General features: G+C 52.2%; 1 protein-coding gene across 4 annotated transcripts; it reads left to right on the top strand.

Moving 5' to 3' along the window:
- On the top strand, nt 3,672-13,666 carry CDC25B (cell division cycle 25B). 4 transcript variants are annotated; one of them, XM_018057396.1, is made up of 16 exons: nt 3,672-3,690; nt 5,260-5,366; nt 6,012-6,063; nt 7,826-7,867; nt 8,023-8,059; nt 8,324-8,446; nt 8,550-8,672; nt 8,871-9,005; nt 9,448-9,528; nt 9,647-9,826; nt 10,005-10,100; nt 10,803-10,865; nt 11,008-11,106; nt 11,297-11,430; nt 12,131-12,242; nt 12,398-12,626. In XM_018057396.1, the coding sequence occupies exons 3-16, from the start codon at nt 6,020-6,022 to the stop codon at nt 12,536-12,538; spliced, it is 1,410 nt and encodes a 469-aa protein (XP_017912885.1). In that variant the 5' UTR covers nt 3,672-3,690; nt 5,260-5,366; nt 6,012-6,019; the 3' UTR covers nt 12,539-12,626. The 4 variants fall into 4 exon arrangements, with proteins under 4 accessions (XP_017912885.1, XP_017912882.1, XP_017912883.1 ...); XM_005688191.3 differs by lacking the exon at nt 3,672-3,690 and adding an exon at nt 4,091-4,464 and having other exon boundaries at nt 12,398-13,666; XM_018057394.1 differs by lacking the exons at nt 3,672-3,690; nt 5,260-5,366 and adding an exon at nt 4,045-4,464 and having other exon boundaries at nt 12,398-12,538.

The raw sequence follows: 13,981 nt of genomic DNA, 5'->3' as shown, positions 1-13,981 counted from the left end.
GTGGTATTGGAGAAGACTCTTGAGAGTCCCTTGGACTGCAAGGAGATCAAACCAGTCAATCCTAAAGGAAATCAACCCTGAATTTACATTGGAAGGACTGATGCTGAAGCTGAAGTTCCAATATTTTGGCTTCCTGATACAAGGAGCTGACATATTGGAAAAGACCCTGATGCTGGGAAAGATTGAAGGGAGGAGGAGAAGGGCACGACAGAGGAGGACATAGTTGGATGGCATCACCGACTCCATGGACATGAATTCCAGTGAGCTCCAGGAGATGGTGAAGGACAGGGAAGCCTAGCATGCTGCAGTCCATGGGGTCACCGAGTCAGACATGACTGAGTGACTGAACAACAAGAATTATTGGGCCTGCCAGGTTTCAAGCATCCCTACTCTCCCAATGCCTGTTCTCTTTAGATGCTTCAGGTATTGCACAGTGTACGGGAACCACCCTCATTGCCCTAGGCCCCTATTGAAGGACACTCAGCTTACTCTTCATTTTTCATTGTTATTCAATGTTATAAACATGCATCTGTATGTACTTTTATCATCTTAAAAGAAATTTCTAGAAGTAGGATATTGAGGTTAGAGAGACCAACCTTGGGCTCGGGCCTATTTGAGGTACTAGGAGACAGGGGAGAGGTAAATGATCTGCTACCTGTTCTTCAAAAACTCAGTCAGCTTCAGAAAATGAGATTTAGGAAAAGGAGAAGAAGATTTCAATAAAGCCCATTCTGTCCAGCAATTTCTCTTTAGGAATTCATTCTGTGCATATCTGTTGCATCACTTAAAAGCTAATAAATGTACAGCATTAGGGAATTGAGTAAATATATCTTCAAATAAAAGAAAGCAAGGTATAAAACATTGTTTTATATACTGTTTGTAGATTTATAAAAATATGGGCATACAATTGAATATATAGATACACACTGTCCACTAGAGTAGCCATACTGAGCACTTGAAATATGGCAGTTCCAAACTGAGATGTGCTGTGTGTATAAGATGCACAATGGACTTTGAAGGCTTAGTATCAGGAAAAAAGTATGTAAAACATTTCATTAATAATTTTTATATTGATAACATGTTGAAATGATAACTTTAAAAATCCATTACATTAGGGACTTCCCTGGTTGTCACTAGCAAAGTAATGCTCAAAATTATCCAAGTGAGGCTTCAACAGTACATGAACTGAAAACTTCCAAATATTCAAGCTGGATTTAGAAAAGGCAGAGGAACCAAAGATCAAATTGTCAACTTCTGTGGAATCATAGAAAAAGCAAGAGAATTCCAGAAAAACATCTACTTCTGCTTTATTGACTATGCCAAAGCCTTTGACTGTGTGGATCACAACAAACTGTGGAAAATTCTTAAACAGATGGGAATTCCAGACCACCTTACCTGCCTCCTGAGAAATCTGTATGCAGGTCAAGAAGCAACAGTTAGAACTGGACATGGAACAATGGACTGGTTCCAAACTGGAAAGGAGTATGTCAAGGCTGTGTATATAACATATACACCCTGCTTATATAACATATGCAGAGTACATCATGCGAAATGCCAGACTGGATGAAGCACAAGCTGGAATCAAGATTGCTAGGAAAAATATCAGTAACCTCAGATACACAAATGACACCACCCTTATGGCAGAAAGTGAAGAGCAAGTAAAGAGCCTCTTGATGAAAATGAAAGAGGAGAGTGAAAAAGCTGGCTTAACACTCAACATTCAAAAAACAAAGATCATGGCATCCAGTCCCATCACTTCATGGCAAATAAATGGAGTAACAATGGAAACAGTGACAGACTTTATTTTCTTGGGCTCCAAAATCACTGCAGACGGTGACTGCAGCCATGAAATTAAGACGCTTGCTCCTTGGAAGAAAAGCTATGACAAACCTTGAGAGCCTATTAAAAAGCAGAGACATTACTTTGTGGACAAAGGTCCGTCTAGTCAAAACTATGGTTTTTCCAGTAGTCAGGTATGGATGTGAGAGTTGGACCATAACAAAAGCTGAGTGCAAAGAATTGATGCCTTTGAACTGTGGTGTTGGAGAACACTCTTGAGAGTCCCTTGGATTGCAAGCAGATCAAACTAGTCAATCCTAAAGGAAATCAACCCTGAATATTCATTGGAAGAACTGATGCTGAAGTGGAAGCTCCAATACTTTGGCCATCTCATGAGAAGAACTGACTCATTGGAAAAGACCCTGATGCTGGGAAAGATGGAAGGCAGGCGGAGAAGGCGATGACAGAGGATGAGATGATTGGAAGGCATCACTGACTCAATGGACATGAGTTTGAGCAGGCTCTGGGAGATGGTGATGGACAGGGAAGCCTGGCGTGCTGCAGTCCATGGGGTCACAAAGAGTTGGACATGGCTGAGCGATTGAAGTGACTGGTGGTCCCTGTGGCTGGGACTCCATGCTCCCAATGTGTAGAGGTGATAGGTTTGGTCCCTGGTTGGGGACCTGGATCCTACATGCCATGGCTGAAGATCCTGCATGCCACAGCAAAGATCCAAGATCCCACGTGCTCCAATTGAGAGCTTGCATAACCAAATAAATAAAAATATTAAAAAGTTCTCAAGCTGAAATTAAAAATATATTAGGTTAAATAAAATATTAAAGTTTCATCTGTTTCTTGTTGTTTTTAAATTTGCCTACTGCTGCTGCTAGAAAATTTTAAATTACCTATGTGTCACCCATTTTGTTTCTATTGCCTAAGACTGTTCAGACTAAACTCAGGAATAATATGCAACACATTCACTACAGTGACTGGGGAAGGGTCCTGAAGATTTATCTGGGGTTCAGGATCTACTTTTGTCACATCCCCACCCTCTTCATCCCTCTCAGATGGGACTGGGGTCTTCTCATTCCCTTCTTCCTTGTTTCTCCTGGCCTGCCCCAGCCCTCAGTGCCCAGTTCTCCTTTCTGCCACCCCCCTCCCACCCCCCGCTACTGCTCCTTGGCCTGAAGGATTGGAGTTGTATGGGAAGGGGCTCAAGGCTGCAGTGCCAGCATTCTTGAGCTGTGACATGATAAGCTGGAGGCCACTTCTTCCCTGGAAAGATGGGGTGCAAAAACAGCTTACTCCCCACTAGCTTTTGAGTGCAGCCTTCCCACCACAGTCAAGGACAGTGAGCTCACTAGCAGGTAATCAGATAATTAGAAGATGCTCAGTTAAAACCAGTGACAAATTCAGCCTCCCTGATCAAAGAAACACCAATTAAACATTGGCACCAAATTAGCCAAACCATCAATAGGCATTCTATAACTGGGTTCGGAGATTGCTGACACCCTCCTTTGTCCTCACTGCCAAAACTCACGACTAGACCAATCATTAGAGCCTCCTCTGGAGCTGCCGGGAAAAACTGGGCGGCTTGGGATCACATCTAACCGGGGACCCCTGGAAAGACTGGCTAGTTATGTGTCGGCCCCCACCGCAGGTCCACCTCCAGCACTGGCGGCTCCACGTCCCCAGGAGCTGCCAGTCGCGGGGTCAGGGAAGCTGGGAGAGTAGATGTATCTAGGGTGAATCTCAGCTCTATCTTCTGCACAGTCATGTGACCTTGAACGAGTTAATGAACTTCTCTACGCCTCATCGTCTCTGTCGGTAAAGTGGACCGGCGAGCACAGACCGCACTGCACAGCTGTATTCCGCAGATTCCTGGAACGGAGGCTCTCATGATGCCAGCAGGTACTTGTAAGTGATGTTAAACGGTGGGGTCCCTCTGAGGCTACTCTACGGAGTTGTTGCATCTCCTGAGGCCCTCTTCCCTGCGAGGGTGGGTAGCTCCAAACCACATACTGAGAATCGGAATTTGAGAAGCCCGGCTCCTTGAACCCTGGCTGGGAGGGCGTGCCGGGGTTAATTCCTTGGTTCCTTCACTCGACCCAAAGCCTGGAACTGGGCGAGGCCGGGCTGGTTCAGCCTCGGCGCCTTCCAACATACTAGCCCCGCCCTCCGTCCCGCCTCTCTTCTTTACTGCGCCCCCATTGGTGGCGTCCGGCGGCGCGGCCGCTGTTATTTTTCGAATATATAAGGAGGTGGAGGTGGCAGCCTCTGCTAGAGGCTTCCTGGGCTGGTGGCTTGTCCCCGTGTCCCTCCTCCCTTCCCCACCCTCCCCACTTCCCTCTCCTCTCTCTCTCCTGCCCCGCTGCTCTTCCTCCCTCCCTTCCCCTCCACCCCGGGCCGGCTCCCTACCTCGCCCAGGCCAGCTGTGCCCGGCGTCTGTCGGTCGCCCTACGCCAGGCCCGCCCGCCCCAGCGCGATGGAGCTGCCCCAGCCGGAGCCCGTGGCAGGCTCGGCTCTCAGTCCGGCCGGCATGCGCGGTGGCGCCCAGCGTCCTGACCACCTCCCGGGCCTCCGGCTGGGGGCTCATGGCCTCCTGGGGTCTCCGGAGCGCGCGGCCGCTTCCTCGCCGGTCACCACCCTCACCCAGACTATGCACCATCTCGCTGGGCTCGGCAGGTAGGGGGCCCCAGGGATGCTCGGTGTGGGGTGGGAGGCCTGCACTAGGGTTTGGTCCCAGGCCTCTCTGGAACCCGGCATGGGTGCCAAACGGAGAGGCATCCCAGACACAGCCTGCTTCAAGGCTCAGGACCGAGCTGTGCTGCTCACACCCTCCAGGTGACTTGTTCTTGGCTGCCACAATTCTCTGGAGACCCTCTTCCCTACCTCTACCATGCTGCCTCCCTAATCTTGGCTCAGATCTCCACCATTTTGCCCCAGGCAGGGGATCCTGAGCCTGGAGGGGGAATTTGAGGGTGGTCCTGTTCCCTCCACCCTCAGTTCTTTCCTGGGGTAAAGGGGTTAAACACTGGTCCTGTTCCCTGAGCAAGTCTGCAGCTCCAGGCTGGGTTGTCCTTGAAGCAGTAAAGGCCAAAGCCTTGGCCACTCCTCCAGAAAGGCTTGTGGGTGGGTGGGGACCTTTAGAGTTTAGGGGATGGCCCTCTAGGCCTGTCTGCTGCCCCACCATTCCCCAGGATGGTCCCAGCCCACCTCCTTGCTCTTGCTCTGGGTTCACCTTCCCTGCACCCAGGAGACCCTTTAATCAACCAACAAAGAGAAGACACTAGGGCCTCTGTAGAAGGCCTGAGAAGAGGGTAGATCCTTGATGCCATCACTTCCTTGAGACAGTGCAGGACTGGAAGGGCCTTTCAGAGGTTGGGGGGCGGGGTGCGGTGTTGGTGGGAACATGGGCCAGCCAGCCCTTGAGCCCCACATTTACCTTTCTCCTTCCCTGGGTCCCTGCTCCCTTCTCAGCGAGACCCCAAAGAGTCAGGTAGGCAGCCTGCTCACATGCCTATCCCTGTCCCGTCGGGCGTCTGAATCCTCCCTGTCGTCTGAGTCCTCTGAATCTTCTGATGCAGGTGAGGCCCAGGGGTGCCAGGGGAGTTTGGGGGGCTACCCGAGCCTCCCCACTTCCCTGCTGATCAGACTAACATCCTCACCACAACCTGATGGGACCCCAGCAGGCTCCCCCTGCTCACTTCTGGTGGGGAATACCACACCCAGCATAGACTGGCTGAGTGATGGGGTGCTGGGTGGGGTCCTCCAAGTGAGATGAGATCTTACTATTTAAAACTAGGTGCCGAAGTCCTAACCCAAGCCCCACCTGGGAGGCAATTAGGCTGAAAGTCTGTCATTTTATAACATTCACTTGCCTTCAGCTTTAACTTTCATTAAAAGCTGTAATCTCTTCTAGGACAAATTATTTTAAATCAGTTCAAGAAAAATGCTTAGCAGAATTTTGGTTTAAAGCCTAAACTTTAGGCTTTAAAGTTTCCATAGTAATAGGCGATTCCAGAGAGAATGGTAAATAGGGAATGGAGCCCTGTGTAACTTGGCAGTGTGTCAGCCCTTGGGGTTTATAGGTGGATTTTGTTTCAGGTTTTAATGTGTCAAGACCTAAGATAAAACAGGTTTTCCCCCTTCTCTGAATAGGGTTGGGACATGGTAAGGAAAAGTGTGCAGGAAATGCCACCACTTTCAAACCAAGGCACTCTGTCTCTCAGGTCTGTGCATGGACTCTCCCAGCCCTATGGACCCCAACATGGCAGAGCAGACGTGAGTAGAGAAGAGGGACCACACGGTCAAGGAGGGGAACCTGCCCTTGGAACCTGCCCTTAGTTCCACCCTAAACTCACTAGGGGAGCTTGGGAGAGCAAACAGACCTCCCTGAACCCCTGTGTAGGGGCGATAATTGACCTTCCCGTGTCCTGGCATTCTGCTTGTCTCAGGGAAGGGTCTACTATCATGGGAGCAGCTTAGAATGGGTTCAAGACCAGGGTGGAAGGAACAGTAGCCACAGGGAGCCTCTTGCAGGAATACAGGACTGTATGTGCCCTTTCTGCCTATACACATATTTTTCTTTCCTGTGAATTATCACAATTTAAAAATATGGTCCAACTGATTCAAAGTTTTTAATTTACTCTAGGCCAAACAATACAGTTGCTGCAAGCTGGTTTGGCCCTTGGCCCTCCTATCAGTAACCACTGGTTTCAGTGACATTTCACCTTCTGGCCAACCCTTGGAACAGGCCCTTTGTGAAGGAGAGTGGAGAAGTTTGGGGGCTCTGCTCAACACAGTTCTCTGCTTCTTGGTTGTGGGGCATGAGTAGTACCTTCCAGAGCACAGCTGTTCCCATCCAGCTGTTCAGGCCCCAGCATGGAGAGCAGCTGTCAGGCATTACTGGGAACAATGGGCATCCCCGGCCTGGGCTGAAGGACTGTGGATTTGGGTTTAGGGCGGTGGCTGTCTTTCCTCCCATTGCCTTTGATCAGACTGGGCTGGGCTGCAGGTTTGTTCATAAACAGGAAATGGGGAGAGCATTGGGTGGTGGTGTGGGGACTGCAGGTTGGGTTTTGATGAAACACAGAGCTGAACCTGCTTTACCCCTAGGGCCCAGGTGCAGACTGAAAACCAAGCGAGTTAAATTGGTCATCCTGGTGCCAGGTTGGCTGCATACAGCCACCCTGCCCGACCTGGGTCGGGGGTTGGGGGGCGGTGGGTTATCCTCCAGACACTTTAGCCCTCAGTTTCCCACCACCAACACTGCACCTGTCTTAACGGTTACACAGAAAGAGGTGTGTGTGTGTGTGTGTACACAGACACACAAAAGCCCTTCCTGGCAGGTGGTCCCTGGTAACATAGCTAGGCTCAAAAGGAACATCTGTTGGAATTCTTTGCCTGCTGGTCTCTTCTAAGGCAGGAGGAGGGGGTGGGACAGAGGCTGGGTTCTAAAATTCCACAGGAGGGAGGAGAGGTTATGACCTTGGACATTTGTCACTAGGGGGTCTGACATGGCAGACCAGGGCTGATCCAGGGGCACACTGAACCAGGCCCCTGTTTTGGAGGAACCAGGACTATCCCACGCAAGGGGAGGGAAGCCCTGCCTTACTGGTATCCAGGCCCTGGAGACACCCACATTTTCAGGACAAGGCTTGTCATGGGATGGATGGATGCCTTTCCTGGCAGCCATATGGCCCTGCTGAGGTGATTTGCATACAGGTGGAAGGCCTGTGGGCAGGCTGGTGAGACCGTTGCCTTGGTAACTCCTCAGCTACCCCAGGACCTACCCCAGCTGTCTCTGTCACTGCCATTCTTCAGGCCTCTTCCATTCAGGGCAGCTTTTAAAATCCCAGGCTGCCTCTTATCTCCCTCTTCCCCTATACCTGGGCTCATGATAGGTACTGCTTTCTTCTTACTTCCTCTTTCCCCTGGCCTGAGCTCTGGCTCCCCTGGGCCTTGTGGACTGAGGACCCAAGGCTGGGGATAGGCAATGGGCTGTGAGGAGACCTAGGTTGAATGGGACCCTTCTCTGTCCTAGGTTCGAACAGGCCATCCAGGCAGCCAGCCGAGTTATTCAAAAGTAAGTGCTCTGGCCTTTGTTGCACAGGCTCCCCTGCCCCGTGTGGGTGGAGTAGGCCCCAGGATGTACAGGGCTCTGTGGTGGAGGGGCACCTGGCATGTTCTCCGGCACAGCCTGACTCTCCAGCCCTGAGGTGTCCCCATTTCCTTCTGCAGTGAGCAGTTTGCCATCCGACGTTTCCAGTCCTTGCCGGTGAGTGTCCTCTGAGGCCACTCAGGTCTCCATTGGGAGACTTGGGCCTGCTGGCCAGGATTGTAGAGGGCAGGAGGGACCTGGATTGGTTCTCAGAGGGTGGACTTGAAGCAGTTGGGTGTCCCTTGTCTGGCTATGGGAGACGGGGCTTTGGAGGTGGACCGGGGATCTGGGGGAGTTGGAGCAGGGATGGGAGAAGGTAGGGCCTGGGCTGGCACTAGAGGAATGCAGCCTTCTGTATCTACTGCCCTCCTGGCTGTCTAGGGGAGGCTTCTGGGCCACAGTCCTGTGCTACGGAACATCACCAACTCCCAAGCGTCTGGCACCTGGAGGAAGACTGAGGCATGTGACCAAGCTGCCCACGGCTCTGGGGAGGACAAAGAGAATGTACGTTTCCAGAAGGCCAGAGTCGAAGCACTTCAGGGAGAGGGGGGCTTACTGGAGTGGTTTTTCTGGCATCTGATCATGCACCCCCCTGTATTGCCCACAGGATGGATCTGTCTTCAAGATGCCGGGGAAACCCACACATCCCAGCCACTCCTGTGCTCTTGGGGAGTGGGCCAGCCGCAGAGAAGCCTTTGCCCAGAGGCCAAGCTCAGCTCCCGACCTGATGGTATACCAGGAGAGCTGACCCATGCAGGGCAGGCAGGCACGCAGGGCAGGTGCCTGTGAAGGCAGCCCGGGAAATGGGGGTGATCCTGAGCCCTGAGGCAGTGGGAACCTGATTTCTCAGAAGGTTAGGATGGAGACTTGTCTCGGGGCCCCATGTTGAGTCTCCTCTGTCTCCTCTCCTTCTTCGTCACCCGTGCAGTGTCTCACCCCTGAGCGGAAGATGGAAGTAGAGGAACTGATCCCCCTGGCCCGATGCCACTTCTCCCTGACCCCCTCCACAGGGGCTGTTGAGGAAGACGATGGATTTGTGGATATCCTGGAGACTGACTTAAAGGTAAACAGGCTTGCCTTGTCAGGCCCCCTACCTCTCCCTTCCTGAGATCTGAAAGAGGTAAGCTCTGAGCTCCTACAAGACTATGACCTCATTTCAATGTCAGAAGAACTGGAGGTAACTGAGTCACAGCCTGATCTCTGGCCAATCAGAGAAGAGGAAGTGGCTGGTGCTGCAGTGGAGGGTGGATGGACAGGGCAAAGGGAAGCCTGGTCTTCCTGTATCACCATGCTTCTCATATCTATGCAAGTCCCTCTGGCGAGTGGGGCCCCACAGTTTCCTGGTCCTGGGGGCTGCCCTGTGTGGAGGTGTGAGCATGGTCACCAAGGGCTGCTGGCCTGCAATTTTGCTGGGAGAACTGGGAAAACCGCCCTGGAGGACTTGGGGCCTTAGGTGTTGGATCTGTGCCTACGGTGTGACCATACCCTTGCTGATCTGGCCTCAGGAGAATGATGTAGTTCCCCCAGGCATGGAGAGCCTCATCAGTGCCCCACTGGTCAAGACCTCAGAAAAGGAAGAGGAACAGGTGAGCCCCTGGAGAGACCCCTCAAAACTTGGGAGTGGTGGGGCCCTACCCTCTGAGTGAGACTGGTATGGAAAGCAGGGGCTAGGAACGCTGACCCTAGACCTGCTGCCTCTGCCAGGACCTCATCATGTACAGCAAGTGCCAGCGGCTCTTCCGCTCTCCGTCCATGCCCTGCGGTGTGATCCGGCCCATCCTCAAGAGGCTGGAGCGCCCGCAGGACCAGGATCTGCCTGTACAGAACAAGCGGAAAAGGAGCGTGACCCCTCCAGAGGAGGAGCTGCGGGAGGCTGAGGAACCTGTGAGTACCCCACTCGTGGGCTGGGACTGGGCTGGACTGCCACCCTCCAAGTCTACCCTGTAAGCCCTTCTCAGCTGGGTTTGTAGAGGGGGGCAGGGTGCAAGGAAGGGGGATACTAACCAGACAGGGCACTGAGGGACAGCCTCACCCCTGACCCTGGCTGCTACTTGCCTCACAGAAAGCCCGCATTCTCCGCTCAAAGTCTCTGTGTCATGATGAGATTGAGAATATCCTGGACAGTGACCACCGAGAACTGATCGGGGATTACTCCAAGGTACCAGCAGTGGGACCCTCTGGAGGCTCGGTCCCATGTGGCCCCTGAGCCCAGCAACTGCTTCAGTGACTCCCATTCTCCCAGAAGCCCCTTATTTGGTCCTTTGCATCTTATCCTGTAGTCTCACCCAGACTCCTCTCTCTAGGCTCTCTTTGATCTCCTATCTCAAATCTGTCCAGGGCATCAGTGGTATCTCCACCTTGGAGAAGATTTCCATCTTGCTTGGGGCCTCCTGGGGCCTGCTTGGCAAAGCATGGGGACAGGAGGCATGGAGGGTTCATATCCTTTGCTTCCCATCTTCATTTCCCCTTGGAAGGTTGTTTTCTGGGGATCAGACCCTAGAGGCACCTCTTGGTTGCAATGGGAACCAGAGCTTAATTTGAAAGTCAAAGCAGACACTTCCCTAGTGGTCCAGTGGCTAAGACTCCACGCTGCCAATGCAGGGGGCCCCGGTTGGATTCCTGGTTAGGGAACTAGATCCCGCATGGCACAACTAAGAGTTCACGTGCTGCAAAAAATCCCACATGCAGTGGTGAAGATCAAAGATCCCATGCAACTAAGCCTGGATGCAGCCAAACAAAACAAGTAAATATTAAAAAAAGGGAAAGTCAAGCAAGTTTGGCTTTCAGACTTGAGGAAAAATTCATTTTTCTCAGGTTCCTAGTTTTGCCAATGTCACTGTCTCTCTCCGCTTCCCTTCAGGCCTTCCTCCTACAAACTGTGGATGGAAAGCACCAAGATCTCAAGTACATCTCACCAGAAACGGTATGCAGGGATGAGCTGTTTTTGGGTTCCTTTGGGACTTCTGTTTGCTTGTTAACCTCCCCTGGAGTCAGGCTACAAGTACTGGGTCAGCCCCTGCCTGCCAGCCTGAACCACTGGGACCCACCTCTGCGGCCTCCTGCAGGTGGTGGCTCTGCTGACAGGCAAGTTCAGCCACATTGTGGAGAAGTTTGTGATTGTCGACTGCAGATACCCCTATGAGTATGAAGGCGGTCACATCAAGGTGAGGCAGGGTGATGGGAGAGGCCCTGAAGACTCATCCAGTTCTGTCCTTCCTCTGCCCAAAGGATGCACCCTCTCATGGGGTAGGATCTGCCCTTCAAGAGGCGGAGTCACTCACCTGAAAGATGGGGGCCGCACAGGGCAGGGTCAGCCACGCACATCTGTGGCCTGACCTCTGGCTTCTCTGGCAGACTGCTGTGAACCTGCCTCTGGAACGGGATGCTGAGACCTTCCTGCTACAGAGCCCCATCACACCCTGCAGCCTGGATAAGAGAATCATCCTCATTTTCCACTGTGAATTTTCATCTGAGCGGGGCCCCCGCATGTGAGTCCCAGCTTTGCCCAGCCAGCTAGTGCTGCTCGTCACCTTCCCTTCTTAGGCTTTCAGGTGCTAGAACCATCCAGTGGCCAAGAGGCGTGAGCCAAGCCCTGGCCCCTCCTTGATCTGGGCCTCTTATCTCACCTTGGAGCTTGGAGCAGACCATATCCCTGCTTCCCTGTGCATGACACTGTCCTCCTGTCTCCTCTCATCCCTTCCGTCAGGCCTCCCATCTTCCCTTTGTCCATTGCTGCCATCCCCACAAAACCTAATTCTAACTCTCCAGCAGTGTCCTTAAAATCCAAAGGCCCTGTCCCAGTCCTCAGTGATGCTGACCTTCCAGGGTTCGATTGTTCTTTCCTCTCTCCATCTCCTCACCAAGCCTTGTCCAGACCTTCTGACTCTTACCTCTTGAACTTTGTTCACTTGTCTCCCTTCTGCCTTCACTTTCCTGGCCCAGAAGAAATGTCTCGGACAGAGATTGTGTAACTCTCTTCTGAACATAGAGCCCCTTTGATTTGCTTTTGTCTGTCTCTCCAACCTCTTGTGAACCCAGTTAGTTAGACTGAAGTAAAAGTGTTCTTGTGGCTGACATTCCTGCACTCAAGCCTTCTGTGGTTCCCAGAGGAGTGGGTGCAGGGAGCAGGTCCCCTGATACCTCCCACTGCACACCCAGCTCTCACCCCCACACCCCTTCTGGTCCCAGGTGCCGTTTCATCAGGGAACGAGACAGAGCCTCCAATGACTACCCCAGCCTCTACTATCCTGAGATGTATATACTCAAAGGCGGCTACAAGGACTTCTTCCCACAGCACCCGGTACGTCGGGTGGGGGTGGCCATAGCCTCCGTGGGAGGGTTGGGCTACAGGGAAAGGGGTTGACCCAGGCAGTAGCCCTCGGATAAAGGAGGACAGGGTCCTCCCTGAAGTTGCCCAGTTCCCCATGTTGATTGCCCCATCCCGTCCTGCCCTAGACCTTCTGTGAGCCTCAAGACTACCGGCCCATGAATCATGAGGACTTCAAAGATGAAATGAAGACCTTCCGCCTCAAGACACGCAGCTGGGCTGGCGAGCGGAGCCGGCGAGAGCTCTGCAGCCGCCTGCAGGACCAGTGAAGGGCCAGCAACTGTCCCACCCACCTTCCTTGCTTTGTGCGGCCTGGGCATCAGCCACCCTGTGGCCTCCGGGGCTGAGGGTCTGCTGTCCAGGGAAAAGACGGTGAGGGTGTCCTGTCTGCCTGCACCAGCCCTGATCCACTCTCTCACTCCAGTCATGTTCCATATCCTGGTGACACCCCCACCCTCACTCCAGCAGAGCCCAGCCTGCTGACTAAGTGAGATTGGATTAAGTCTAGCTCAAAGGAAGTATTTGTGTCTAACAGGAGCCTTTTTGGTGTCTTTTTCTTCCTTGTTTGGGTTAACCCTTTGTCTTGCTGTATTCAGAAAAGCCTCTTTTTTCCTAAGAGCCTTGTTTATATGTACGTGGCTGAGAGAAAGCTCCAGCCTCCTAGGAGGAGCCACCGCTACCCTCGGAGTTAGCACCGTGTCCCAGGTGCTAACACACTCCTAAGTATGCGTGCCACACTCCCCTTTCTCCTTCCCGTCTCTCCATGTGAACATCTCCAGCACAGGCATGAGCTCTTCCTCTTTCCTGTTTCAGTGTTGTTTGTATGCTTGATCTCTTTTTTTTCCATCTCAGGATAGTTACAGGCTAAGGTTTAGGTTTTCCCTGTCCAGTTGTTAAAGATACAAATATTCATAACCCACTTGGCCCTGGCTTCTGTGGCTCGGAAAGGGATGTTATTATCCATGGAGGCCCCTGGGTGAGGGTTAAGGCCTGCATCCTGAGCCCACTGGAAACCTAGCCCTCACTGCTGTGAACCCATGTCAGAACTTGCTACTGTCTTGTCACGGACGGACAGATGGACGAATGGAAATGTGGATGGATGGTGGATGTATGGATGGCCATAGACCCACAATGCCTTGTCCACAAACCACTGAACTGAAGCCATTTTGGTGAGTGTGACTGCCTGCAGCAGGAGTATACATGTGCCTGTCTGTAACAAAATCTTTACACTTTAAGATTTGGAGATATTCAAAAGGAAATGTTATGGAAGCAGCTAAACTAATGCCAACCACCTCTGGATTCTGAATCTCGGGATGTGGGCAGGGCTTCTTGAAGGCTCTGCTGAGTCATCTGGAAGGGTCTTGGTTCAATAAAGCACTGAGCAAGTTGAGTAAGTAGCATTGTGTCCTGTGGAGCCCTTAATAAGACTATGGCAGACCCTGATGGTGTAATACAGCAGAGGCAAGTCACCGGATTGGGGCCGGAAGACTCCTGGGGAGGTGGCCTCATACCCTCTTCCCAAGTCTTGCCAAGATTTTGGATTCAGCTTCCCTGTTTCCCTCATCTGGCTTCTCAAGCACTTCTGGGGTCCACCTTCCTAAACTAGCTCTCCATTCTTAAATTCTGCACCAAGAAGGCAAGAATGATGTCATCAAGTCTGTTCTCTAGAACTGTCAGTGGCTTACCATTGCCTTCAGAAACCTAAAAGTCTC

The sequence above is a fragment of the Capra hircus genome, chromosome 13 (assembly GCF_001704415.2).
Source record: "Capra hircus breed San Clemente chromosome 13, ASM170441v1, whole genome shotgun sequence".
NCBI classification, from domain to species: domain Eukaryota; kingdom Metazoa; phylum Chordata; class Mammalia; order Artiodactyla; family Bovidae; genus Capra; species Capra hircus.
This window is presented reverse-complemented; position numbering and strand designations above follow the sequence as displayed.